General features: G+C 45.0%; 1 protein-coding gene across 1 annotated transcript; it reads right to left on the bottom strand.

Annotated features, from left to right (window-relative positions):
- Nucleotides 1–216: 216 nt before the first annotated feature.
- Nucleotides 217–24,972, bottom strand: NOX1 (NADPH oxidase 1). Its single transcript, XM_087728426.1, has 13 exons — nucleotides 24,928–24,972; nucleotides 19,005–19,100; nucleotides 16,912–17,022; nucleotides 14,826–14,910; nucleotides 13,536–13,678; nucleotides 11,297–11,478; nucleotides 8,839–8,980; nucleotides 7,046–7,138; nucleotides 6,168–6,403; nucleotides 5,242–5,404; nucleotides 2,564–2,710; nucleotides 2,292–2,416; nucleotides 217–489 (listed from the first exon to the last, which is right to left on the bottom strand). The coding sequence occupies exons 1-13, from the start codon at nucleotides 24,970–24,972 to the stop codon at nucleotides 363–365; spliced, it is 1,695 nt and encodes a 564-aa protein (XP_087584552.1). The 3' UTR covers nucleotides 217–362.
- Between the last annotated feature and the right edge of the window lie 2,258 nt (nucleotides 24,973–27,230).

Here is a 27,230-nt window from a genome sequence, read left to right as displayed (position 1 = left end):
GTCGTCAATACGAGAAAGCTTGCACTTTTTGCCAGAAAGCAATAAAAAAATAATAATTGAAAGTTGATCCTCACATCACAATTCACTGAAAGAGAGAAAGCCAGGCTTTTATCGATAATAGTCAGACGGCAGTGCAATGTGCCAATTCATCAGTGCCCTTTGAATCCCGGCAATTTTTTTTAAAAAGTTTACATTTTGTCTATTTAAACTTTAAAAAAAAAAGAAAATAATTATCCTGGCAATATGCAAACTTGAAAGGAGTGTCCATTGCTTGTTAAAGTTGCAAACTCTGCTCCGACAGTCATTATTTAATTCAGTGAGGCGTTTAATAGTTTCCCCCTTCTGATTTGGGTCTTGGCGTTTCAAAAGTTCTCCTTGTTGAAATAAAACTGGACATTTCTGGGATCCAGGCTAGAGTGCTGACTGCAGTGTTTTCTCAGCGTTTTGGCCATCTGCTCTGGTCCACACAAGAACACACCCACAACAGACCTAGGATAAGGATAAAAATAACATAAATCAGTTGGAATAAACATTCTTGGAAACTGCTGGGCTCTGGAAGCAACATTAAGTGGGATTTGCATATCTTGGCAGTTTTGATGTGATTATTTTATTAAGGGACAGGAACAGAATGGCAACCTATGGTTAGCTGGCGAGATTAAAACATTGGCTGGTGAACTAAGCAACGTGGGTGGGTTTGGCTTGAGATGACAGGCAAATTGGGTGAGTGGATAATCCATGGTTTCTTTAGGTCAATGAAGGATTTTTTTCTGTTTACAGATTAACAGCTATGGCTTGGTGTAATGTGCAGGCATTAACAATAGAGTTGGTTTATGACTTCCCGGCTTGTTGGTAGCTTACTTTTCCATCTAACTTCCAAGACACAGAACAACAAGATAAGACAAAGGAGAGACTAGGAATTAAATAGACAAGCTATGATTTTTCAAGACTGGCTCTAGCTTGTTCAAGAAAGCATGGATAACACTTTTCCTTATACAAACTACAGAGGGCAAGCATGTGTGTGTGTGTGTTGTATTTGTGCTGATAAATAAAGGGATTTATTTATCTTTATCAGCACAAATACAACACAAATGTAAGAAAGGCAACAGTAAAAAAATATATATTGGGTTTCTGTCTGGATGGTCTCTTGTGACGAGCCGATAGACAGAGAAAGGAAGCAGTAGGCTTCCTCCCATATTTGGGCATATCTTATCAGGCCTGGAAGCTCTCTTTTGCATTGAGCCCACATATAATGCTGTGGGAAATTGGGAGGGGGGATTTATGGAGCATGGGAGGTATAGTCAAAATAACATTCCTTTCTCAGAGAGTCAAGGACAAGTTGACCTGCTCCTGGAGGGGTGTGACTGAGAGCCATCTCCAGTTGGAACATTGCCTTGTAATGGACGTGGGTGCTGGGCAGGGACTTGGACTTTCATTTGGGTGGGGAAAACCTGGAAGCTTTCAGATTTGGGTTTTCCCAGATGGGCCAATATGGCATCTCCAATAAAATGGAACTTTGAGGAAAGTCAAGCCTCGCGTCTCCTTTCATTTTGAGGGGGGGGGTGTTCCTTGGAACCCTGACAGTAAATTTCCTCTTTATCATAAAGGAGAGAACATGTCGTCTAAAATGTTAGCTTACGGAGCAAATGTATGCAGAACTGAATAAGGCATTCATTCTTTAAAGTAAATTTGTAGGCCCTGGAAATGTAATAAAAGATTAACTGGATAAATGTTTGATCCATTATGAGAAGGTTTTATATGGAGCTGTCCAGGGTACTGATTCCCTGTCCACAATATTCCAAAGAAGAGATCAGAGGTGGTATTCAGCCAGTTCTGACAGGTTCTGGAAAACCAGTAGCAGAAATTTTGAGTAGTTCAGAGAACCGGCAAATAGGCTGGCCCCGCCCTTGCTGCCTCCCAGCTGATCTTCTTTTGTTGCCCTGAACAGGAGAATGGAGCGGGAAAGCAGGTTAGTGGAGTGAGGAGGGAGTGGAGATTTTGCAGTATACTTGGCCTGCCACACCCACAAAGCCATGCCACACCCACAGAACCAGTAGTAAAAAAATTTGAATCCTACCACTGCAAGAGACCATAGCTTAGGGATAGAGCATCTGGGCATTCAATCCCAGACATCAGAACTGTATTTCAACTTTTCAAAATTCAGGCAGCAAATGACGGGGGAATTTTGTTTCTTCCAGAAATCCTGGGGGAAAAACTGTTGCTCTTTGGAAGAACTGCGACTGGGTTCGATGAGAAGAAAGGAGCTTTACCTGGTCGAAAGGCTAATCTCTTACCTGGGATGTGCGGCAGCCACTGCTGAGAATTCATTATTCCACATGGGCCTCCCAAAAGAGGTTTTTTGCCTCAGGCCTGTCACCATGTCAGTGGACTTCTGAAAATGGATAGCCGCGTGGCCAACCTAGTTTCCCAACAAAGAAAGGCCGCCAAAGTCAAAATTTGCCCAGCACTCCCAACTCTGAAATGCAGATGACTTCATTGAAAGTGCCATGCGATAAAAGTCAAGAAGCTCCAGAATGAGTTTACACGGAATAGCCCTCCAACTCACCATGCTTCTGTTCCAGCCCGTGAGGTAGAGATGATAGCTCAGGAAATCTGCTCTACCAGATCCCTCCATCTCCTGCTCCAAGGAGGAAAGGAGGTGCTTGAACCAAGCAAACGATCCCGTTTCTCTGCAAACCCAGTAGAAGTAAATCTGGCCGCCGACAAGAGAAAGAAAAGAAGATGGAAACGGCAGCAGGCTTTAAAATGCCAGTCTGCGCCCTCTGAGTCAGAATGCCCTGCTGGCATACAGATCTTTCCTTGTTTCAACACAGAGTTGAAAGATGTTGAGAACAGAGAGAAATACAACAACTTTTAGGGATTAGTCTTTATGCTATTTATGTTGTTTGTATTTGCTGTCATGGATTGCACCAGTGAGGCCAAAACCATTTTCATTGTAGACATGAATGTACAATGACAATAAAGGCTGTACTATACTATTGCCCTGCTTACTGCATTGATTTCCCATTTTTATGTGGACCATCAAATCCCAAGGAAACTCGGTTTTCACAGCACACTAAACCCCAAAGAAACTCAATGAAAACTCCTCAACTTTGCTACATAGAAAGTGCATAATCCAATAGATCAAAGGTGTCAAACTCGATTTCATTCAGGGCCGCATCAGGGTTCTGTTTGACCTTGGGCGATGGGGAGGGGTGTGGCCAGGGGGCATGGCCCGCTCAATGTCACTCATGGCAGAGGAGCCTATGGCAGCCCAAGCATTCTGCCAGCAGAAACGGAGCTCGGGAGAGCCAGGTGTGGCCATCCCAAGCTCCGTTTTGTCTGGCAAAGGGTTGCAGGCAGGGCCGGATTTTCCTATAGGCTAACTAGGCCAGCCTAGGGCCTCAAGATCAAGAGGGGCCTACATTCAAATTGTTAGCAAAATTAAAATTACACTATTCTAAAAACAGTGAACACTAAAACAGTGAACTGAAAATAAGGAGAAATTCTACGCATATGACTAATAAACAAACATAAAAATGTATTGGTTAAGATCGTTCCAGTGCTGCGGCAGTTGGGGAGCCCGCCCACGTTCCCGGCACCGGCGGTCAGGCGAGAGGCACGGCCGCTCCCAGTAGCCGCCCCGTCGACACGGAGCCCACCAGCAGCCAGGCAGGTGAAGGCGAGGGGGCCAAGCCAGGCAGCTGAGCGCAGCAGGGGAGGTGGCTGGCCTCGCTGCCTTTGCTGCAGAGCAGAGCCGCCCTCCGTCAGGAGGCCAGCTATCTATATTGATATATATTGATATATATCACAGTAATGATGTATTTTATTGTCTCTCATGCAATTTACAAACTTAAAAATGGGAGGTGAAAGGGCCTCATAAGTGGAATAGCCTAGGGCCTCTTTTCATCTAAATCCGGCCCTGGTTGCAGGAGGCCATCAAAGTTGAAAACGGAGCCTCCTGAGCTCCATTTTCACTGGCAGAGACACTGCAGGCCGGCCCTTCATTGTTTCCAGGGCAGCCCTGTGGGCCAGATCTAAGCACCCAGCGGGCTGTATCCAGCCCGCTGGCCTTGAGTTTGACACCTCTGCAATTGGTGCTTAACTAAAATCCATAAGCAAGGTTGTGTGAACCAGTGCTCCTAAATTATAAAAGTTGGATGGGAGGCATTCTAGTTTGAGTAATAGAGAAGATGTTTTCAGGAAGTCTTTCAGCCTTTATTTCATTAATGTTAATTGCTTTTATATTTGTCCCAAGGGAGCTTTTTCAAGAGGCAACTGAACATTCTTGTTTTTTCTTTGCAGATGTTTAGCTTCCCAGATGAGAAACAAAATGTCTTCAAAGAAAAACAAGAATATACAGTTGCCTCTTGGAAAAGCCCCTTTGGGACAGCAATGACCTGGATGACTCAGAATCTCCATAGACATTTAGCTTTGCTTTCCTGTTTAACTTCCTTATCATCTTGTAAGCCTTTTGTTATACTAGTAGCATGGTGGGTAGCATATAAATTTAATCAATAATTCAATGTTGTAGATTCCACATTCAATCTCCAGGCAAGTAAGGCTCAGGAAATTCCTAATCTTGGAGAATTTACGGCAGTTGACAATTCTGGTCTAGAAGAGACCAATGTCTAATTCTGTTTTCCTCTCTCTGAAGAATAGCAATAGCACTTAGATTTATATACCGCTTCATAGTGCTTTTACAGCCCTCTCTAAGCGGTATACAGAGTCAGAATTTTGCCCCCAACAATCTGGCTCCTCATTTTACCCACCTCGAAAGGATGGAAGGCTGAGTCAACCTTGAGCTCATCAGGATCAAACTCCTGGCAGTGGGCAGAATCAGCCTGCAATCTAATCACAGAAGGAAGGAAGGAAGGAAGGAAGGAAGGAAGGAAGGAAGGAAGGAAGGAAGGAAGGAAGGAAGGAAGGAAGGAAGGAAGGGCAATAGCACTCTGCTTCACAGTGCTTTACAACCCTCTCTAAGTGGTTTACAGAGTCAGCCTCTTGCCCGCAACAATCTGGCTCCTCATTTTACCCACCTCAGAAGGATGGAAGGCTGAGTCAACCTTGAGCCAGTGAGACTTGAACTGCCGAACTGCAGCTAGCAATCAGCTGAAGTAGCCTGCAGTACTACACTCTAACCACTGCGCCACCCCAGCTCTTACTATGATATTTTGATTTCTTTTACTGCTGTGCCTTAGAGACAACATGTAAACAGGTAGAGGAGAAGCCAACTGAGCTTACCTTTCTGGTTTGAAGTTCCTGGTCACCACGCTGGAACTTGTACCAGATGGATTTCAGTACGGAAGCAAAGGGAGTCACGCCAATCCCTGCTCCCACCAGCATGGCCACCTCATACTGGAAGACATCCTCACTGGCTGTGCCAAAAGGACCATCCACCATCATCCTGAAAAGATGAGCAGTGTTTTGGTTTTTTTCCCCCCCGCTGTCATAGATTACAAAAAGCTGGGTGGTGCAGTGGCCTAGAGGCGGAGCTCTCGCCTCACAATCAGGAGGCTGTGAGTTCGATCCTAGGTAGAGGCAGATATTTCCCTCTCTGGGCACGATGAGAATATATCTGCTGAATATAACTCTGCAATGGCAATAGGTAGGGCATCCGGCCAGTAACACCCAGCTCCATTCAGTTGCTCAGACTCCACCCCCACAAGGGATTATGGGGTCAATTAAAATAAGATGATAGATTATTAAAAGTCAAGCTGGCGTCATCTGTGCCATAAAACATCCAGGAAAGCTTCGTTCCACAAACTCGACCACCCTGGGTTCAGATATATTTAAATGTTTTTGGCCAAACAAAACAAAACATTAACTCTGAAAAGCTTATACATTTTCAAGCTTATCCAAATGGGACTTATTCAAGATAGCAATAGCAATAGCAGTTAGACTTATATACCGCTTCATAGGGCTTTCAGCCCTCTCTAAGCAGTTTACAGAGTCAGCATATCACCCCCACAGTCTGGGTCCTCATTTCACCCACCTCGGAAGGATGGAAGGCTGAGTCAACCTTGAGCCGGTGAGATTAGAACCGCTGAACTGCAGATAACAGTCAGCTGAAGTGGCCTGCAGTACTGCACCCTAACCACTGCACCACCTCTCTTGTAGAGATTGAAGTGAGGCCAACCACCGCTACTCCTGTTGCCATCTCTGCTCACCTGGGCATCGGTGAGTTTGGTTGCTGCAAGGTGTCAATCAAGGTTTCAGTCCAGTCACCTGCCACCCGAATGTGGACCGAGAAGAAGTCTTCCTCTGGGGCAGAGGTGAGAGTGAACGGATGCCACTCTAGATAGGAGATGGCGGGGCAATTGAGGAACACATACTGTCCGATTTCCATACTAAAACCAGACTTGCACATCTGAATTTCCAGTACTCTGGAGGGATGCATGATGACCTGCAGACAGGAGTTTCAAAAATGAGCCAACCCTATTCCTTCTCCCAGTTGGGGACGAGGTGAATTCCATATACTGTATCCTCTCCCCACGCTGAGTAGACTTGCAAGGAAGACAGATGGAACCCTTCCTGACTTTTCTCTGATGCTGAAACACAACCCTGCCTCCTCCTTTCTCTTTTGGTCACGTAAAAAGATGGAGATTGGGCTGGAGTTAAAATTGCACAAATTGTGGGCAGGTTTTCAAGGCATCCATCACTCTTCATTGGATAAGCAGCGAAGCAGCAAACCGTTTTCAGATGGAAGCTGCAGGGAAGTTGAGCTCAGCTCTAAATCATCTTTACTGTGCTAGGACAGTAATATTGTATTACTTGATTTTGGGTTTTAGATCTCTGTCTCTCTGTCTTTCTCTGTCTCTTTGTGTCTCTTCTCTCTGTGTGTGTCTCTCTCTGTGTGTCTCTGTCTCCATTTCCCCCCCCTCTCTCTCTCCCTCTCCTTCTCTCGCTCTCTCTGCCTCTCTGTATGTCTGTCTTTCTGTCTCCCTTCCCCCACTCACTCTCTCTCTCTTTCTGTCCATCCCTCCCACCCTTAACTGTATTTAGGACAAAGCTGGTGAGTAGATTTGGAGACAGACCCAACACCTACCTTTGTAATAACCACCTTCTGGCAGGAACGCCAAATCCTCAGGACTCGCTCAAACGCATAGAGAATAATAGGTGCCAGCACCCACTTCCAGGACTTAAAAGAAAGAACCAAGTAAAATACAGTAAGAAGGACCATCCTGCAGGAAAGCGGGACTTTTTCCTGATCTTTCTATCTCCAGAATTAGTGTAGTTCCTTATGCGGAATTCATGCATTATTTTAAGCCACTGCTTGCTTTTTACCATAATTCCCTGGGTTTTCCCAATATACGAAGCCACAATCCATAACCTTATAATTCATCAAGCCCCAATCAAGTGATAGCTACATTTAGTGTAATAGGAAGTTCGGCTTTTGGGATGGGGCTGGGTGGACGAAATTTTGGTTAACGTCAACTACACATTGGGTTGATGTCAAGCTTTGGCAACTGACTCAACCAATCCAGAGCAAAATTCTCACTGGGTCTTCTTTAATGGAGTAGGGCTAGGATTACAAGAATCTCCACAATTGAATCATTCCCATTTTAGGACTCAATTCTCTTTCACTACAGTAAAATGAATTGCTTTTCTATATCTTGCTAATGGCTATCCCATGAAGCAGAGAAGATAAGACCTTATCTTCACCAGTAATAAGGTTGCTGCATATAAAACTATCTCCTGAATCCTTCTCAGGTGCTGCTCTCAGGCCCAAAATCTAAAATGACATCTGGCGATTCTTCCAAACCAAAGTCTTTATCGTTCCACACCCAAGACAGAATCTTGCCAGACTAAACTCTCTAATATCTGCATCTACTCTGGGAACGATTAGGGAAGGGCTGTCTTCATCCTCTTTCTCCCACACAAGATATCTTGGCTGAGTTGCCTCTTATTCCCCTGCAATGCACCCTTTGCCTGCTGGAAATCCAAGAGTGGGATGCTGGGGGTTTGCACAGGTTTGGGCGATCCTGTAGCTAGGATTCTGCCCAGTTCGGCAACCCCCCAAATACCACCCCTGGATGGCCACGCTCACCCCTCCCCTCCCAGGAGTCTCCATGCGGCCCATTCATCATGCCAGGTAAGTGCAGGGCCTGCACAGAGGCACGGGGAGGGAGGGGAAACAGGCCTAACGGAGGTTCCAGAAATCCAGAAATGGGCCTGTTTCTGGCCTCCGGAGGGCCTCCGGAGCGCAGGGAAGCAGTTTTTGCCCTCCCAGAGGAAAGCCTCTGGAGCCTGGGGAGGGTAAAAAATGCTGCCCCCCTCCCCCGCCGTGATGCAGGAGGCCAACTTGGCCATGCTAGTTCCCACCAGTTTGCACCTGTTCGGTAGAACCGGCTCGTCAAATCTACCGAACCAGTTAGAAGAGGTTCCACCAGTGGACCCGGAAAGCAGGCCACACCTACAGAAGAGGTTCCAAAAACCCACCACTCACACACACACGCACGCACGCACACACACACACACACACAGACTCACACAGAGAGAGAAAGAGAAAGAGAAAGAAAGGAAGAAAGAAAAAAAGAAAAAAAGAAAGAAAAAATGAGAGATGAAAGAAAAAAAGGAAAAAGAGACAGAGAGACAAAAGGAAGGAAGGAGAGAGAGGGAGGGAGGGAGGGAGGGAGGGAGGGAGAAAACACATGGCCGGCAAGCCACCCCCACCAGGTCACATGGCCGGCAAGCCACTCCCACAAAGGAGGCCACACCCACAGAGTAGGTTCAAAAAATTTTTGAAACCCACCACTGCCGTTGCTGCAACGTTTGAAGCCACCCCTATGGGAATCCACCTCCCCACTATCACAGTACTATCCCCAACGATGTTCTCACCTCAGCTGGAATACTTCCAAACTCAGGCACTTCACAAGAGTGATGATGGCTGCTGTTTCGGCCCCACCGCTTAGGGTGGTGTGCACAATGCTCGGGGTCATTCTTCGTCAAACTTTCAGCCGTCTGCCCACGAACAAGGCCTCTGTGGACACAAAAAGGGCCCCCTCTAAATTGTTGCCTTTCCCAGGAGAAATTCCAAAAGGGATTCAGTGGCTAAGTAGTGGGGGGGGGAATGGCTCCCACTACTCGTCCTCACCCTCACTGAGAAGAGAAGGCAGAGCTGGAGGGCGGAGTCAAACGAATCATCAGCCTAGAATGATTACATTCCCACAAACAGTCTCAGCCCAACCCTTCTTGAATTTCATGGACCCTTATCTGGTGCCAATTAATATTATTTACAGATTATTTACAGATTAACAGAGGGACCTTAGAGGTCATCTACTCCAGGCCCACCCACCCAAAATCTAGTTGACTAGATTTTTGTCTGTAGGCTTGAGCATTAAATCTTCTGAACTTCTACTTAGCATAATATGGGCTGATTCTTTGTGCTTGATGCACCCCTCCCTCTCGTTCTGGTTTTTTTCTAAGAGATGCTGGAACTGAGATTTCTAAGGTAAAGGTTCTCCTCGCACAAGCGTGCTAGTTCTTCCTGACTCTAGGGGGCGGTGCTCATCTCCATTTCAAAGCCAGCGCTGTCCAAAGACATCTCCGTGGTCATGTGGCTGGCATGACTCAATGCCAAAGGCACACAGAACACTGTTCCCTTCCCACCAAAGGTGGTCCCTATTTTTCTACTTGCATTTTTACCTGCTTTCGAACTGCTAGGTTGGCAGAAGCTGGGACAAGTAACGGGAGCTCGCTCCATTATGCGGCGCTAGGGATTCGAACCGCCAAACTGCCAACCTTCTGATCGACAAGCTCAGCGTCTTACCCCCTGAGCCACTGCCTCCCTTCTAAAAACTTCTAAAACTTCTAGAAGTTTCTAAAATCCCATAATCCTTCACTCATTGCTTTAGGGGTGGGAAGAATTCCAGATACAATTACTAGCTATGTCATGTATTTACATTGGCTGCTAGGATGAAATTATTGCATTTGTTGTTCCGAATTATGTGTCACACGCAAGTATCGTTACTTTAACCAAACACAGCCTTCAAAATGCAGATCTCTGCAATTGCTCAAGAACCAAGTTTATTTTACAGCTGTTTATTAATGCCACCTTTAACTCTAGATGTAAAAGGTAAACATCAATATTAACATTTTAGGAACCATGGTTCAGATTAATATAAACTTCTTTGTTTTTAAGGGTTTATCTAAACATCATAATCTCCGGTCTACACTGTATAAATATCACAGGATCCAAACACTAGCATGCTTTTATAACAATTTTAAAATTATTACCTAATAAAAATATTGCATAATATAAAATATAACAAGATAAAGGTGGGGAAAAACTCTAGTCTTCTGACCCATTCAATATTTATATGTTAGGTTGTAGGTATATCAGTGGTGGGATTCAGCCAGTTCTCACCTATTCGGGAGAACCGGTTGGTAGCTTTCTAAGTAGTTCAGAGAACCGGTTGTTGGAAGAAATCTCCTTTTGTTTTTTCCCCACTTCACAGGACTAAACCTGTAAGGAAGGCAGGAAGGAAACATTCTGGCGTTGTTTCTAGCCTAATCTTTATTGCCCTGCTTACCGAAACCGCTTCTCCGGTTAACCCTTATTACATTGTAACAGCTAAGGCGAAGCGCCCATCGACATGAGTGACATTGAGATGGCTACACCCATTCAGTCACATGACCACCAAGCCACGCCTACCCAGCTGGTCATTAGGGCAGAGAACCAGTTTTTAAATTATTTGAATCCCACCACTGAGGTATATACATATGTATGAATATCGCATATCTATAGGTGCATTATGTATGTGTACAATTTGACAGCAAGCAACAGAATTTCATTTTTAATGTCTGCCAGAGTGTCCACAAGAAAAAAATACAATACAGGTTATCTTACCTTACCTTATCTATTTTATCCTCTCCTCTCCTCTCCTCCTATCCTATCCTATCCTATCCTATCCTATCCTATCCTATCCTATCCTATCCTATCCTATCCTATCCTATCCTATCCTCATCTAATCATCATCTATCTTATCTTAAATAGACCCAAGTGCATCAGATTAACCGATCTTACTGATTCATCTTTTATCTTTTTTTTTCCCACTGTTTTTTTCCCCCTACAATTTTAGCTTTGGCTTTTTCTCTTTTTCTTCCCTTTCTTCTTTTTTGTTCTATTTTAATTTTCGTTAATTCTTTTATTAAAATGGTTAAAGCATTCCATCAAAATGACATACATGTGTGTGTATGTATATATTTGGGTGCATCAGTCATTAACCCATTTTGTGTGTGTGTGTGTGTGTAGAATTAGCCCATGCTGCCGTCTGTTAAAGCATTGGTGCCTTACGCGATGCCATGGATGACGAGGCCAGCAAAATAGATGACAAAGAGATGGTGGGTGTACCAGAAGACTTCATAGTAGCTTCGGCGGATTTGTTCCATGGAAGAAGTGATCATGAGAATAAGCGCCAAAGTGATGATCACACCTGTCAGGCCCGGAATGGTGGTGAAGGCTACATATAAAGGAATCTGAAAGAGGAAACAAGGTGAAGTTACACAAAGACGTAATAGATTGTGTCCCTAGGGTATTTTCCACGATCTAGGATCCTCCCAACCTGGAGAATTTCAACCCCATAACCAGTGGTGAGTTTCAAAAGTTTTTGGAACCTACTCTGTGGGTGTGGCCTCCTTTGTGGGAGTGGTATGCCGGCCATGTGACCAGGTGGGAGTGGCTTGCCAGCCATATGACCGGATGCAGTGATGGGATTCAAATAATTTAACAACCGGTTCTCTGTCCCAATGACCAGGTGGGTAGGCGGGGCTTAGTGGTCATGTGACCATGTGGGCATGGCCAATTCAACATGACTCATGTCGATGGGCACTTTGCCTTAGCTGTGACAATGTAATAAGAGGCAGTTTCTGTAAGCAGGGCAATAAAGATTAAGCTAGAAACAACACCAGAATGTTTCCTTCCTGCCTTCCTTACAGGTTTAGCCCTGTAAAGCGGGAAAAAACCAAAAGAAGATTTCTTCCAACAACCGGTTCTCTGAACCTCTTAGAAAGTTAAGAACCGGTTCTCCCGAATAAGTGCGAACTGGCTGAATCCCACCACTGCCCATAACATTTAGAAAACCTGGCCCGTATAACAATATTTTAACAGAATAAAATTGGACATCTTTTTAAAAAATCATCATTGAAACAGATTGTGTCCATTTTTTTAAACATACCCAAGGCAGGTCACCAAAAATTCAAAGCAAGATTTGAAAATGGCATCTTCTTTTTTTAAAAAAATGCTGTTCAATACACATATTTAAGACATTGATCCTTTAAAGCAGCAGTCACCAACTGGTGGTCAATAGCAATAGCAGTAGACTTATATACCGCTTCATAGGCCTTTCAGGCCTCTCTAAGCGGTTTACAGAGAGTCAGCATATTGCCCCCAACAATCTGGGTCCTCATTTTACCCACCTCGGAAGGATGGAAGGCTGAGTCAACCCTGAGCCGGTGAGATTTGAACCGCTGACCTGCTGATCTAGCAGTAGCCTGCAGTGCTGCATTTAACCACTGCGCCACCTTGGCTCTTGGTCTGTGGACCACTGGTGGTCCATGAGAAACGTTTGGTGGTCCGCAGAAAAAATATTTGTATTTTTTATATTGCGCTAAATCAGGGGGTCCTCAAACTACGGCCCCTGGGCCGGATCCATAGTCTCCCCCTTTGGGATCTTTTTGTGTGGGTCAGACGGGGGAAAGAAATTCTGACTTGGAGTCTGCTTCAGCCTCCTGGTGAGGGACTTTGAGTGAAAGCTAGAGGAAAGTTCCGCTAGTGGCAAAGAGCCGGAGAGCCTTGTTCCAGTGGGACTGCATCATGGCATGGAACTGGCTGACCATCTTAGCCCGCTGAGCCTCCAGGTGCCAGTACCTGGCCTTACACTCCAGCAGGTCTTTCCTTTAATTGGAAAGCCTATGCTTGTAGTCCTCAGTGAGATGCTTCTACTGAGCCTCCTTCTCGGTCAGATCCAATTTGAACTAAGTTGTTTTGCTAACTCTTTCTCATGGGGGCTGCTTAGCTCCAACAACTGCTTCCTGTTGGGGTCCTAAGGAGCCCGGGCGGGCAAGCAAGGAGTGGCTGGAAGGGAAGGGGTGAGTAGAGATTGGCGAGGTGCCCCTCAACGTGAATGACATCGAGTTGGCCACCCCCACCCAGTCACATGACCACCTCACCACGCCTACCCAGCAGGGCATTAGTCAGATCATGTTAGTGGTTCGTGGGATTTAAAATTATGAATTTAGTGGTCCCTGAGGTCCGAAAGGTTGGTGACCCCTATTTTAAAGGAAAAGACAATTAGAATATCGATCCAGTGTAACCTAGCAAAAGACATTGCGGGGGGGGGGGGACCAGACTGCCAAGAAACCATTAGTGGCAAGCAAATCCCATTTTTTGTATCCGGGTTTAAAAAGCACAAATAATCCTCTTAAATTCCACGACCAACGTTACAGATAAAACCAAGAGTTTCCTGGTACTTAGCCAAGGGCCCTCGAGTAATTTTATCTTCAGAAGTAAATTATTGATTTGGCGACGCACTTACCGTAGTGTTGGAATGGATAGGATTTACCCACAAATCATTCTTCTTATGAAGCTGGGACAGGATCGAAGGCAAGCTGTCATCCGCTTTCTGCTGAGCATCGATGTACCACTCAACGTTGCACAAATGAGCAATGGTGTGAATCGCTTCAAGAGAACACAAGGCAAACCATTTATTGAAATGGGAAAAAAAAAACCACCAACCCAGATGGTGGATTGAGTCCAAAACCTCTTAATGCAACCCATACATCTTAGTTATAATGTGGAATAATTTGAACTAAGACTTGAAAAGGCATAAGTGAAAAGGTTGAAGTCCCATTAGTTCGGAAAAGGAAACGACAATGAGTCACACTGGGTTTTGAGTAAAAACGGGCACTCGGAAATGTAAAATGAAAAATAAAACTCCCCCAAGTTTTCAAATTTGATTTTTAAGAAGAAATTTTTTCTAAACACCAAGATAGGACTTGGTCAACACAGTAAGTTAGAATATGGTTTCCTTTTTGTTGCTTAGTATGTTGTGTGAACTCTGAAGCCAGACATTGTGCAGTAGTATGCAAATCAAGAGTTCATAGTTCGGTGTCTTAAGGAGTGCCCAACCAATTGTGATGTTTTCAATCAACCGCGATTAAGCAAACCAGTGTTCAGCATGTGATGTGAATGCAGAACATACTATTGCCCAGAGGTGGTATTCAGCAGGTTCTGACCAGTTCTGGAGAACCAGTGGCAGAAATTTTGAGTAGTTGGGAGAACCGGTAAATACCACCTCTGGCTGGCCTCGCCCCCGTTATTCTCTGCCTCCAGAGTCCCAGCTGATTGGGACAGAATGAGGATTTTGCAGTATCCTTCCCCTGGAGTGGGGTGGAAATGGAGATTTTATAGTATCCTTCCCCTGCCACGCCACCAAGCCACACCCACCAAGCCATGCCACGCCCACCAAGCCATGCCACGCCCACCAAGCCATGCCATGCCCACCAAGCCATGCCACGCCCACCAAGCCATGCCACGCCCACCAAGCCATGCCTAAAGAACCAGTAGTAAAAAAAAATTGAATCCCACCACTGCTATTGCCTGCAAATATGCAATTATGGAGAAAGTTCCATTGACACGACCTCCATCCTCATCCCCACGACACCAAAACAATGGAAGATGATCAGGACATCACAAAAGCCAGCTCCAGTTTTATGCATTTCTGCTACAAATTTTAAGGGCAGCGTTTGCAGGCAGCATCATAATATTGCCCTTCATTCCTTTCCCACAGAATTCTTTCAGAAATTTTCCAGATGTTTCCCTTTACCTGTATGAACAGCAATCATGTAAGCCACCAGTTTATGGAAGGCCAGGTTGTAATCCAGCTGTCGTCTCATGGTCCGTCTGCAACACTGAATTGATAAAGCGGAAAAAAAAATCACAAACAGATGAACTATTATGGGAGAATAAAAGATGAGGATAGACCTGCTGGATGAGGGCCAGCCCCATCTAGCCAGCATTCCTGGTCATAAATTGGCCTTCAAGCAGTGGTGGGATTCAGCTAGTTCTCACCTATCCAGGAGAACCGGTTGCTAACTTTCTAAGCAGTTCAGAGAACCGGTTGTTGGAAGAAATCTCCTTTTGTTTTTTTCCACTTTACAGGGCTAATCCTGTAAGGAAGGCAGGAAGGAAACATTCTGGTGTTGTTTCTAGCCTAATCTTTATTGCCCTGCTTACAGAAACTGCCTCTCCGGTTAACACTTATTACATTGTAACAGCTAAGGCGAAGTGCCCATCGACATGAGTGACATTGAGATGGCCACGCCCAGCCAATCACATGACCACCGAGCCACGCCTACCCAGCTGGTCATTAGGACAGAGAACCGGTTGTTAAATTATTTGAATCCCACCACTGCCTTCAAGACACCCTTCAAAACTTTACTAGCTTAGGAAAGGAGAGGAGGAAAAGGAATGGAAGGACTTCAGACAGTTCCTGGGTCCAAGGTTGTCTCCTATGAACAAGCACTTCTAACTGGGTTTTATTCCAGGAACTAGACTCTCTATGACCCTTCAAAGTTTGCTAAACTGTAGTTCCCAAGATCCCGCAGAACAAGTCTCCAATTCCTATGGAATGGAGACCAAGAAACCATCTGCGGAGCTGTCCATGGTCAACGTTCTAGCCTTTCCACCCACCCACCCCTGCCCCTCGTTTATTTCCTTCTCATTTAATCTGGAAATGGACACGTTCCACCTTTCTGAAACAGGGATCCAGACATAAATTATACCCCTTGTAATGTTCCACAAGATAACTTTTAGCAACCAGCTGGATTCCTAGTGTCCACTCAACATTCAGGACTAACTACACCAGGGGTCTGGAACCGTAGACACTCAAAGAGCCATTTGGACCCATTTCCCACAGAAAAGAAAACATGGGGAGCCACAAAATATGAGGGGGCATGGCCAACCTCGATGTCACTCACTCCTGCCCAGTCATGTGAGCCCCCCCCCCCAGCCACACCTACCCAGGTTTTGTGGTTCCCGGTGTTTTCTTTTCTGTGGGAAACAGGTATCTCTCTCTCTCTCTCTCTCTCTCTCTCTCTCTCTCCTCTCCCTCTCTCTCTCTCTCTCTCTCTCTCTCTCTCTCTCTCTTTCTCTTTCTTTCTCTCTCACTCTCTTTTTCTTTTCTGTGGGAAACAGGTATCTCTCTCTGTCTATGTCTCTCTTTTTTCCTCTCTCTCTCTCTCTCTCTCTCTTTCTTTCTCACTCTCTTTTTCTTTTTCTGTGGGAAACAGATGTCTTTCTTTCTCTTTCTCTCTTTCTTTCTCTCTCACTCTCTTTTTCTTTTCCATGGGGTATCTTTCTCTGTCTCTCTGTGTCTCTGTCTCTCTCTTTATTTCTTTCTCTTTCTTTCTCTCTCACTCTCTTTTTCTTTTCTGTGGGAAACAGGTATCTCTCTCTGTCTATGTCTCTCTTTTTTCCTCTCTCTCTCTCTTTCTCTCTCATTCTCTTTTTCTTTTCTGTGGGAAACAGATGTCTCCTCTTTCTTTCTTTCTCTTTCTCTCTTTCTCTCTCACTCTCTTTTTCTCACTGTCTTTCTCTCTTTCTGTATACTTCTCTCTCTTTCTGTCTCTGTCTCTCTCTTTCTGTCTCTTTCTATCTCTGTCTCTGTCTCTCTGTCTCTGTCTCTGTCTCTGTCTCTCTCTCTGTCTGTCTCTCTCTGTCTCTCTCTGCTCTCCTGCCCAGCGTCACATGTCGAGTGACTGGGAGGGGAAAGCAAGGAGCAGGGCCAACCAATGGTGGGATCATCCAACAGAGAGCCACAGCAGAGGGACGAAAGAGCTGCATGCGGATCCGGAGCTGCATGTTGCCGACACCTGAACTACACCATACCACAAGCTCAGCCTCTTGCTCACCCGACAGGTGCCTCTCACGAAAGAGAGGAGATTCCGGCAAATGGGCAACAGGATCAACATACTATTGAAGTTGAGACACTTGGCCGAAGCCCGAGCCCAAGCCAATGCAGACTAGAAAGGCAAAGAGAAGAGAAGAACATTTGGGGCATCATTTTATGTTCCATATTACAGCTTATCCTAAAGCATGAATATTATCACGTCTAGCCCAAGATCGTCCCACAGTAAAACAAGGCAGCCAAAGTTCATTTTTCTTATTTACATAGACAGAATCTTGCCAGGAAAAAACCTTTACTATCTTGCCTAAAGGATGTACCCTGGGAAATTCTAGGGAGTGGTTGTCCTTCATTCCCTGATTCTACGCTGCGTTCTTGTCCCAACTTCCTCCTTGGAATATGTCCCTTTTTTCCGGGGAACCTGCTATAGCCCAGCGGGGGTACTTTGATCTGGCCCCCAGGGCTGCCATGGAAACAGTGAAGGACCCCCCTGCGGTGCCTCTGCCAGCGGAAACTGAGCTCAGGAGGGATGTGCGCGGCCCACAAGCTTCATTTTCACTGGCAGAGGACTATAGGAGGGCCATTGCGGCTGAAGTGATATCGAGCTGGCCATGCCCACCCCAGCCACGCCCTCCCACCCCCAGCTCCCTTGTGGTCAAACACAACCCTGATCCAGCCCTCAATGAAATTGAATGTGGCACCCCTGCTGTAGCCCATCATATCAACTCTCCCTTCCTATGCATTTTCCATAACCGATATATGTATCTTGAGAAATGCATAAGGACTTTCAATGGAGTACAACAATAACTCTCAGGGGTGGGTGGGATTGATAAAGCTAGGACAAAGAAGTTGAGGGACAAGCCAAAACTAAAGAATTAAACCCAGTTACTACAACGGCTACATTTTACTAGGTAAAGGTTCCCCTTACACATATGTGCTAGTTGTTCCCAACTCTAGGGGGCAGTGCTCATCTCCCCTTCAAAGTCGAAGAGCCAGCGCTGTCCGAAGACGTCTCTGTGGTCATGTGGCTGGCATGAATAAATGCCAAAGGCGCACAGAACGCTGTTACCTTCCCACCAAAGGTGGTTCCTATTTGTCTACTTGCATTTTTACCTGCTTTCGAACTGCTAGGTTGGCAGAAGCTGGGACAAGTAACGGGAGCTCACTCCATTATGCGGCGCTAGGGATTTGAACTGCCAACCTTCTGATCGACAAGCTCAGCATCTTAGCCACTGAGCCACTATTACTGGGTCATAAAATGCGGCAGAACTCACTCAACAACTGTATTGCTTAGCAATGGAAATTTTGCACTCAGTTGTGGTCTTAAATCAAGGACTACCTGTACACATTGATGCAAATATAGGTACAATTTAATGGGGGTGTTGGGGGGGAGGGTAGGAGGGAGGGAGGTTTTACGAGGGGTGTGAGACTTTAATGTAACATGATTGCACATGTATACTGTTTTCTCTTATTTTTTCTTTATAACTACAATATGTTAAGAGTATTGTTATGGAAGTATAAATACTATCAACATAGATTGGAGTTTGCTCAGAAGCGGAAATACACCAATGAGAGGAAGAGTGGGAAACAGAGGGGAGATGGGAAGAGAGGGAGGGGAGAGGGTGAGGGGGGAAGATGAGGAGGATAAGGAGGAGTGGAATGTAGAGAGAAAGATGGGAAGAAAGGGATAGGAGAGAGGGGGAGGGGGAGGATGAGGAGGATGAGGATAGGGAGGAGTGGAATGTAGGGAGAGGAGAGGGAGAGGGGAAGGGGAAGTAGAGTGGGAAGGGATGATGGAGGGAAGATAGGAAGTAGGAGAGAGGTAGAAGAGGGAGGTGTATGGAGAGCAGAAGAGCTAATAATGGGGTTTTTTTGGCGGGGGATGTTGATGACAAGAGGAACTGATGTGATCATTATTTGTTACTATATGATACTGGCTATGTATAGTATACATGTGATTGTATGTTGTGAAAATGGAAATTAAAAAATATGTTTTAAAAAAAAAAGAAGTATAATTTTTTTTTACCAAGTTAGGTTAAGAAAATTTCATCTTTACAGCAGGGAGATTGAAAGCTTCCGAGATGCCAAAAGAATGCTTACCCCAAGAATCTGCCTGGTGTAATAGTACTGTTCACTTTTCTCAAATATCAGGAAATACGTCACAAAAAGGTATGCATTCAATGCTAACCAAGCAGCCTAAGGAAGAAAGGGGGGAAAATCATTTCCTGTGTTCAGTTTTACAATATCAGCCATTCATTGACAAGGAAGACGATTATATTCAGTAATATTTTGAAATGAAATAATCTATATCAAGCATTATATGGAGGGGGGATAACAACTCTCAGTGTACTGTCAGAGTTCCAAATAGCATCCAAAAGTAAATCAGAGGCAAAGGATTCAACGTTCCCATTTATTAAGAGAGACATATTGGCACATCTGGGAAAACCCGAATCTGAAAGCTTTCAGGTTTTCCCCACCCAGTTGAAAGTTCAAGATCTTGCCCCACACCCACAAGTCCATCACATGGTCCAATCTCCCACTACCAGGCTGGGAGTTCCACCCATCCAGTTCCGGCCAGGTGCAGAGACAAAGGATGACCTTGGGTTTCTAGAAAGAATTTTGTTATGGCTACATATAACCCAACTCCGTATAATCCCCCATCCCATTTTCTCACAATAGAAAATGCATAGGAGAATAATAGAAAGTGTGGCAGGCCTGAGGTCCAAAAGAAAAGATGGCTGCGGGCCTGACAAGTGTATGACAACACACCAAGCATGAACTGTTGTGTTGCCTGAATTTGGATAAGTCAGAATTGAGCTGAACACATTTTAGCATTGTCTAGGAAATAGACAGAAGGATTCAGGTCACATTTCATGCAAGAGGTCTACGAATATTAAGCATTCTTTTAGGGTAACAGATGGTCAACATTTTGCCCATTGTTGTATGGCAACATATGGCAGTTTGGCGTGCATTTTTAAATTTTATTTATTTATTTTTGAATACAATAAAAGCATAGAAATTAAAGGAAAAATAAGGACATAGGAGGAAGGAAGGAAAAAAGGAAAAAAGAAGGCAGGCAGGCAGGCAGGCAGGCAGGCAGGCAGGCAGGCAGGAAGGAAGGAAGGAAGGAAGGAAGGAAGGAAGGAAGGAAAGAAAGAAAGAAAGAAAGAAAGAAAGAAAGAAAGAAAAAGAAAGAAAGAAAGAAAGAAAGATGGAAGGAAGGAAGGGAGGGAGGCAGACAGGAAGGAAGGAAGGAAGGCAGACAGGAAGGAAGGAAGGAAGGAAAGAAAAAAAGAAAGAAAGACAGAAGGAAGGAAGGAAGGAAAGAAAGAAAGAAAGAAAGAAAGAAAGACGGGAAGGAAGGAAGGCAGGCAGGCAGCCAGGAAGGAAGGAAGGAAGGAAGGAAGGAAGGAAGGAAGGAAGGAAGGAAAGAAAGAAAGAAAGAAAGAAAGAAAGACGGAAGGAAGGAAGGAAGGCAGGCAGACAGGAAGGAAGGAAGGAAGGAAGGCAGACAGGAAGGAAGGAAGGAAAGAAAAAAAGAAAGAAAGACGGAAGGAAGGAAGGAAGGAAGGAAAGAAAGAAAGAAAGAAAGAAAGAAAGAAAGACGGAAGGAAGGCAGGCAGGCAGGCAGCCAGGGAGGAAGGAGGGAGGGAGGGAAGGAAGGAAGGAAGGAAGGAAGGAAGGAAGGAAGGAAGGAAGGAAGGAAGGAAGGAAGGAAGGAAGGAAGAATTGATTTCCACCTTTATTTTTACTAAGTGGTTGTCATTTTACTCTTTCCTCTCTTTAATCCTTTTTAGTTCCCAAATGCATAAATCATCAGTCTTTTCTTTTAACAAACAGTCCCTATAAGGTTTTCTAGTCTTTCAAAATAAAATTTATTGGGGGATTTTCTCTGATCGTTGTGTGCATTTATTAGTTTTCATGTTTTTTATGCTGCAAACTCCTGGAACTTTTTTTTAAATCTATCAGCAATAAAATAAAACCCTCCAGCCCTGGACAAAGTACAGATAATACTTAATCAGGAGGCGTTTCACTTCTCATCCAGGAAGCTTCTTCAGCTCTGACTGGATGGTGAGGAATGGAAGGTTGTTTTTTTTTAATATTCCTTGCAGACAGCTGGTCCTTTGCATCCTTTTAGGGGGTCACTGAGGCCACTTGGAGGTTGATCTGTGTCCTCAGGGTCACCTGAGTGGTGCAAATGGTTTCTGTAGTCTGCAATTTTTCCCTTTGGAAATCCATTCCTACTTCCAGACCATTGAAAAGGTGTCCATCCCAAATTGTACAGCTAAAGGTCTGTAGAGATTCTCAATCATCCAGATCATGGCTGTCCCAAAGGTGCTTTTTTCAGGATGCAACCATGATCCGGATGACTGAGAATTTCTACAGCCCTGTCACGGTATTTCATGGCTTGAAACGTTGGGTCCAAGTTGTACCTTATCCTTCACAGTTGACTAATTCCCTCATTCTCTTCATTAAAATAAGTAGGTCATTGATACCATTATTGGTTGTATTTACCCCATGTTTCGACGGTACATAAAACTTTGTTCTTTCACCACACCCACATTTCAACAAAGGCTTATGAAGCAGAAGCTCAGCTGGATGACACGAAGAGGCTTCAGCACAGTTTACAGATTAACAGAGTTGCAAGGGACCTTGTAGGTCATCTAGTCCAACCCCACACCCAAGCAGGGGGCCCTACACCATTTCTGACAGAGGGCAGTCCAGTCTCTTCGGGAAAGTTTCCAGGGATGAAGCTCCCACAACTTCTGAAGGCAACTTCTGTTCCATGGGTGGATTGTTCTCACTGTCAGAAAATTTCTCCTTATTTTCAGGTTGAATCTCTCCTTGATCAAGTTTCCATCCATTATTCCTTGTCTGGCCTTCGGGTGCTTTGGGAAATAGCTGGACCCCTCCTCCTCTCTGTGGCAGCCCCTCAAATATTGGAAGACTGCTATTCTGTCTCCCCTGGTCCTTCTCGTCACTAGACTAGCCATGCCCAGTTCCTGCAACCGTTCATCGTATGTTTTAGTCTCCAGTCCCCTAATCATCCTGGTTGCTCTTCTCTGCAATCTTTCTAGAGTCTCAACATCTTTTTATAAGGTGGTGGCCAAAACTGAATGCAGCATTCTAGGTGTGGTCTTACTAAGGCTTTATAGAGTGATATTAGTACCTCCTTCGATCTTGATTGTATCCAGGGGTGAAATTCAGCAGGTTCTGACAGGTTCTGGAGAAGCGGTAGCGGAAATTTTGAGTCGTTTGGAGAACTGGCAAATACTACCTCTGGCTCACCCCAGAGTGGGGTGGGAATGGGGATTTTGCGGTATCCTTTCCCTACCAAGGCCACCAAGCCATGCACACAGAACCAGTTTTAAAAAATAAATTGAATTTCACCACTGATGGTGTCCCTCGGTTATGGCGCCATACTAAGTCAATGAATGTTGTTGAATTTTTAATGCTTTTTTTATTTTTCTGTATGTCCTCTCCTCCCTTTTTTTACTTGTAAGCCGCCCTGAGTCTCTTTGAGAGTGGGCGGCATACAAATTAATTAAATTATAAATAAATAAATAGATAGATAGATAGATAGATAGATAGATAGATAGATAGATAGATGATAGATAGATAGATAGATAGATAGATAGATAGATAGATAGATAGATAGATAGATAGATAGATAGATAGATAGATAAATAATGCAATTTAGGATTGCATGATAGACCAGACTGAGCAAAAGGATGAAAGACAGAAAAAGGAGGTGGTGTATCAGAGGATGACTGTATCGCCAGCTACGTCTTAAATCTCAGTTTTAAAAATATCCTCACTACTTCCCAAGTCAGCCTTCCCTTCTCGGCACACGAAGCTTTCGATTGTTGATCCTGCTAATCCTCTGAGCCTTACAGGAATGAACCGCAGGACTTTGTCACCGCTGCATGTTTATCTCTGTGGCAACCCAACTCAAGGCGGTGTACATACCTAAGGCTCCCACCTCCTATTATCTCTTTCACAGCAGCCCCGTGAGGGAGGGTGGAGTAAGAGGGACAGAGCAGCCCAAAGTCTCCAGCGAAGTCTCCTTGAAGCTACTTGAAGCTACTTGAAGCTACTTCAAGTAGCTTCCTCCCGGTTTCTAACCAAGACCACTTCAACTCCCATGCCCAGAAATGGCTCTCGTTATTTAGCTGTCAACCCTGAAATGGACGTGGTCGAAGCCATCTTGAGGTTTTAGTGCTGCCACACTAGAGATGAGGAATAAGGGGGGGGGGTAGAGATAGCTTGGGCTGTGAAGTCAAAACAAAATGCTTTCTCTTGGGAACCAAGGACATTCTCACACCTGGCCGGAGGCAGGAGGAGTGATGTCACCAGACCAGCCGATGCTGCCTTGATTGGGCCATTTGACTGATTGTTTGGGGTTGAGGGAAAAACTTTTAATTAGGTGAAAGCAGAATTGATTTTCACCAGATATGTGCCCATATGATATTTCCAATAATGCTATTCTCTGAGGAATCCACCTGCCTTGGAGTTTTTGCTTGCGATGGATCTATTACTTGAAACCCTGACATTAGTCCTGTCCCGTATCCTCTTTCAGATACAAGAAGGGGACAGTCTCATTAGTAATATGTTTCATTTATACGTAGCACTTTCAAAAATTCAGAGTTTTGGAATTCCTCTGCCATGGGGGGGGGGGGTGTTGATGGTGGCTCAGACCAGGGGTGGGATGCTGCCGGTGCACTGCGTGCGCATGCACAGTTGCCTGTAAATTGTTCTGTGCATGCGCAGAACGTTAAAAAGGGGCTAAAAAACCACACTGGCAACAGCAACCAGGGAACCAGTTTAGGGGCATGGCCAGCCTGGGTCTCTGCCAGTTCTGTGATCCAGGCCAACACACCACTACCAGCTCACCCGAACCGGTGTGAACTGGCTCAGACCTGAGGTGACTTTCATTAGAGAAAATCTTAACAAAGAAGGCCAACAGGAGTTATTTGTCAGCCTTGAGTGCCAACCATCAACAGTATGATTTCCTGGCACTTTCCAAACAAAAAGAAAAGAGATAAATGATAGACAGACATACAGGCAGACAGGCAGACAGACAGATAGAGGGAAGGGGAGAGAGAGAGAGGATAGATACAAGGCTGGCTGGCTGGCTGGCTGGCTGGCTGGCTGGCTGGCTGGCTGGCTGGCTGGCTGGCTGGCTGGCTGGGTAGGTAGGTAGGTAGGTAGGTAGGTAGGTAGGTAGGTAGGTAGGTAGGTAGGTAGGTAGGTAGGTAGGTAGATAGATAGATAGATAGATAGATAGATAGATAGATAGATAGATAGATAGATAGATAGATAGATAGATAGATAGGAAGGTAGGTAGGTAGGTAGGTAGGTAGGTAGGTAGGTAGGTAGGTAGGTAGGTAGATAGATAGATAGATAGATAGATAGATAGATAGATAGATAGATAGATAGATAGATAGATAGATAGATAGATAGATAGATAGATATAGAGAGATAGGAAGGTAGGTAGGTAGGTAGGTAGGTAGGTAGGTAGGTAGGTAGGTAGGTAGGTAGGTAGATAGATAGATAGATAGATAGATAGATAGATAGATAGATAGATAGATAGATAGATGAACATGACATATAATCTTAGTACTCTTTAAATGCGCTAAGAAAAGTTTCAAATCTAAAAAATGTTTAAACCAAATTGACCAGCACATGAGGACATCATAGATGCAGATCTACCCATGTATCTGTATCTAGAGATCTGTAGATACCGAGAACAGCAAAAAATTAAAGTAAATTAAAAACCTCTTAACCACCCTAACGGTTGTTCACCCTAGTGTAGCTTGAGTAGAACTTTAGAACTCAGCCAATGGCCTTTGCTACTCCATCCCATGTGTACCATTCTTTTAACTAAGGTTGGACCAGGAGCCTCTTAGAGATAATTTATTGGCTGTACATTAATAACCTGAAGTAGGTTATTAGCCCTTCTTTTTGTTATTTCCCTATCTTGCCATTCAGATCCAGATAGTAATAATAAAGCAGAACTTACGATTACCAGGGCTGAAAACCAGTGGTTGACGGCCCAGTTCCCCATCCTGGACTCTCACAGACCAGTTGCTTTTGCCCAGTTCTTGTCTGGCTCTGAAGTGGGAGCAGGTTCTACCAATCTTACTACTAGTCCTTCCTGCTTCTTAGTTACACCTTAACTGGTTTTTTTTGTCTTAATATTGATTTAGTCTTGGGAGGAAATGTAGCATCTTAAGTCCAGCCCAACCTAGGAACTGGCCTGGGTTTTCCCCTGCAAGGTTAAGAAAAGGAAATAGTATTTTTTGTCTAATACTAATTTAAAAAATCCCACCCCATTTTGGAAAAAAAAAATGATTAGAGTAGCACAGGCACGGTCTAAAGTTATCAGCGATTAAACTTCATTGCCTTTTGTGTTTGCATATTTTCTGTGATAATGTCTGTCTGGCATGTCTCATCGCCTGCTTTTTAATCTCTTGCAAATGTGTATAGATAACCAGCTTTGGTTTCATTTTAGGTTAAGTCCAACAAATCTATTTAATACGTTAAGTATCAAGGTAATCAGAATTGCTTTCTAGTTCAGCTATTCTCACCTGGATGTCTTCCAGGTACCTGGATCAAGTTTCCAAAATATTCAGCCACAGCTGTGTTGACTGGCCAAATCTGGGAATTGATCAATATTCCTGCACGATAGCCAATTAAGGAACATCATGCAATTTCCTTCCCCTCGGCCTGTTTCCACTTCCTTCTATCAATTGTATCTGCCTCTGTAGGTTTTCACCTACAATTCAACTCTCTTCTCGGAAGCTTCCAAATCCTTACATGGTCATGTCATTGGATCTCCTTCTACTTCAGGAGTGTCAAACTCAAGGCCTGCGGGCCGGATCTGGCCCGTGTCGTGCTTAGATCTGGCCCGCGGGGCTGTCCATGAAAGTAATGAAGGAGCAGCCTGCAGTGCCTTTGCCAGCGAAAATGGAGCTTGAGAGGGACGTGTTTTGACTGACAGAGGGATGCAAGAGGCCATTGCAGCAGAAAATGGAGCTTGTAAGGGCCATGCACAGCCCTCCCGGGCTCCATTTTCACTGGCAGAGAGTTGAAGGAGGTACACAATCCTCCTAGGTGCCATTTTCACTGGCAAAGAGTTGTAGGAGGCTGTCGCAGCTGGAAAGAGAGCTTGTGAGGCCACATGTGGCCCTCCCAAGCTCTGTTTTCACTAACAGAGGGTTGCAGGAGGCCATCGCAGCAGAAAACAGAGCTTGTGAGGACCGTGCACAGCCCTCCCAAGCTACATTTTTACTGGCAGTGAATTGAAGGAGGTGCATAGCCCTCCCAGGTGCCATTTTCACTGGCAGAGGGTTGAAGGAAGCGCATGGTCTTCCTGGGCTCCATTTTTGCTAGCAGAGAGTTTCAGGGGACCATCACAGCAGGAAACAGAGCTTGCGAGGGCCGCACATGACCCTCCTGCGTTCCATTTTCACTGGCAGAGAGTTGAAGGAGGTACACAACCCTCCTAGCTGCCGTTTTCTCTGGCAGAGGGTTGAATGAAAGCTGGAAACAGAGCTTGGGAGCCTGTTTTCACTGGCAGAGCACTCGGGCCACCACAGGTGCCCCCAACATGAGTGACATTGAGCTGGCCACACCCACCCTGGCCACGCCCATTCTGCCCCCTGAGGTCAAACCCTGATGCAGCCCTCAGTGGAATTGAGTTTTACACCCGTGTTCTAGTTCTTCTCCAAAAAAAAGTCCTGCCTCTGATCTTAGTCCTGTTTTAGGTAAAGGTTCCCCTCACAAATATGTGCTAGTCGTTCCCGACTCTAGGGGGCGGTGCTCAAAGAACATGACTGGCCCCAGATCACCAGTTGGCTTTATGCCCGAGTGGGATTTAAGCTCCCCATTTCCTGGTTTCTAACCTTGTACCTTAGCACCATACAAACTGACTGTCTAATTGAGGTTAGGTGTGCTCGATACCTGGATGAAAGACAACCAGGAAATGACAGAGAACACTAGGCTAAAGGTTACAAATGTATCCTGGAAAACAACAACAGAGAACTACTTAGCTATTGTAGCTTTATTCCTACATAGGATATACAACCCCACCAGCTCCTATTTCATTGCAATGCTGAGGCACACTTATGAGAATCCACAATGATGGTGTTATTATCAGGAAGTCCACCTCAATTTATTTAAGTAACAGTTGTGGCCTGCCAGTGGCCAGCGAAGCTGGCAGCAGATTTGGATAGTAAGGAGGTTGGGGAGGAACATGGGCCAGTCCTAGAGTCTGGGGAAGTCTGTGATGAGGGCTCTGTGTCGGAGGCAGAGAGTGGCCCA

This window comes from Thamnophis sirtalis, unplaced genomic scaffold, assembly GCF_051295495.1.
Source record: "Thamnophis sirtalis isolate CommonGarterSnake01/CBP01778 unplaced genomic scaffold, rThaSir2_p1.2 scaffold_13, whole genome shotgun sequence".
In the NCBI taxonomy this organism is placed as follows: domain Eukaryota; kingdom Metazoa; phylum Chordata; class Lepidosauria; order Squamata; family Natricidae; genus Thamnophis; species Thamnophis sirtalis.
The sequence above is the reverse complement of the archived record's forward strand: the minus strand, read 5'-3'. Positions and strand labels throughout refer to the sequence as shown.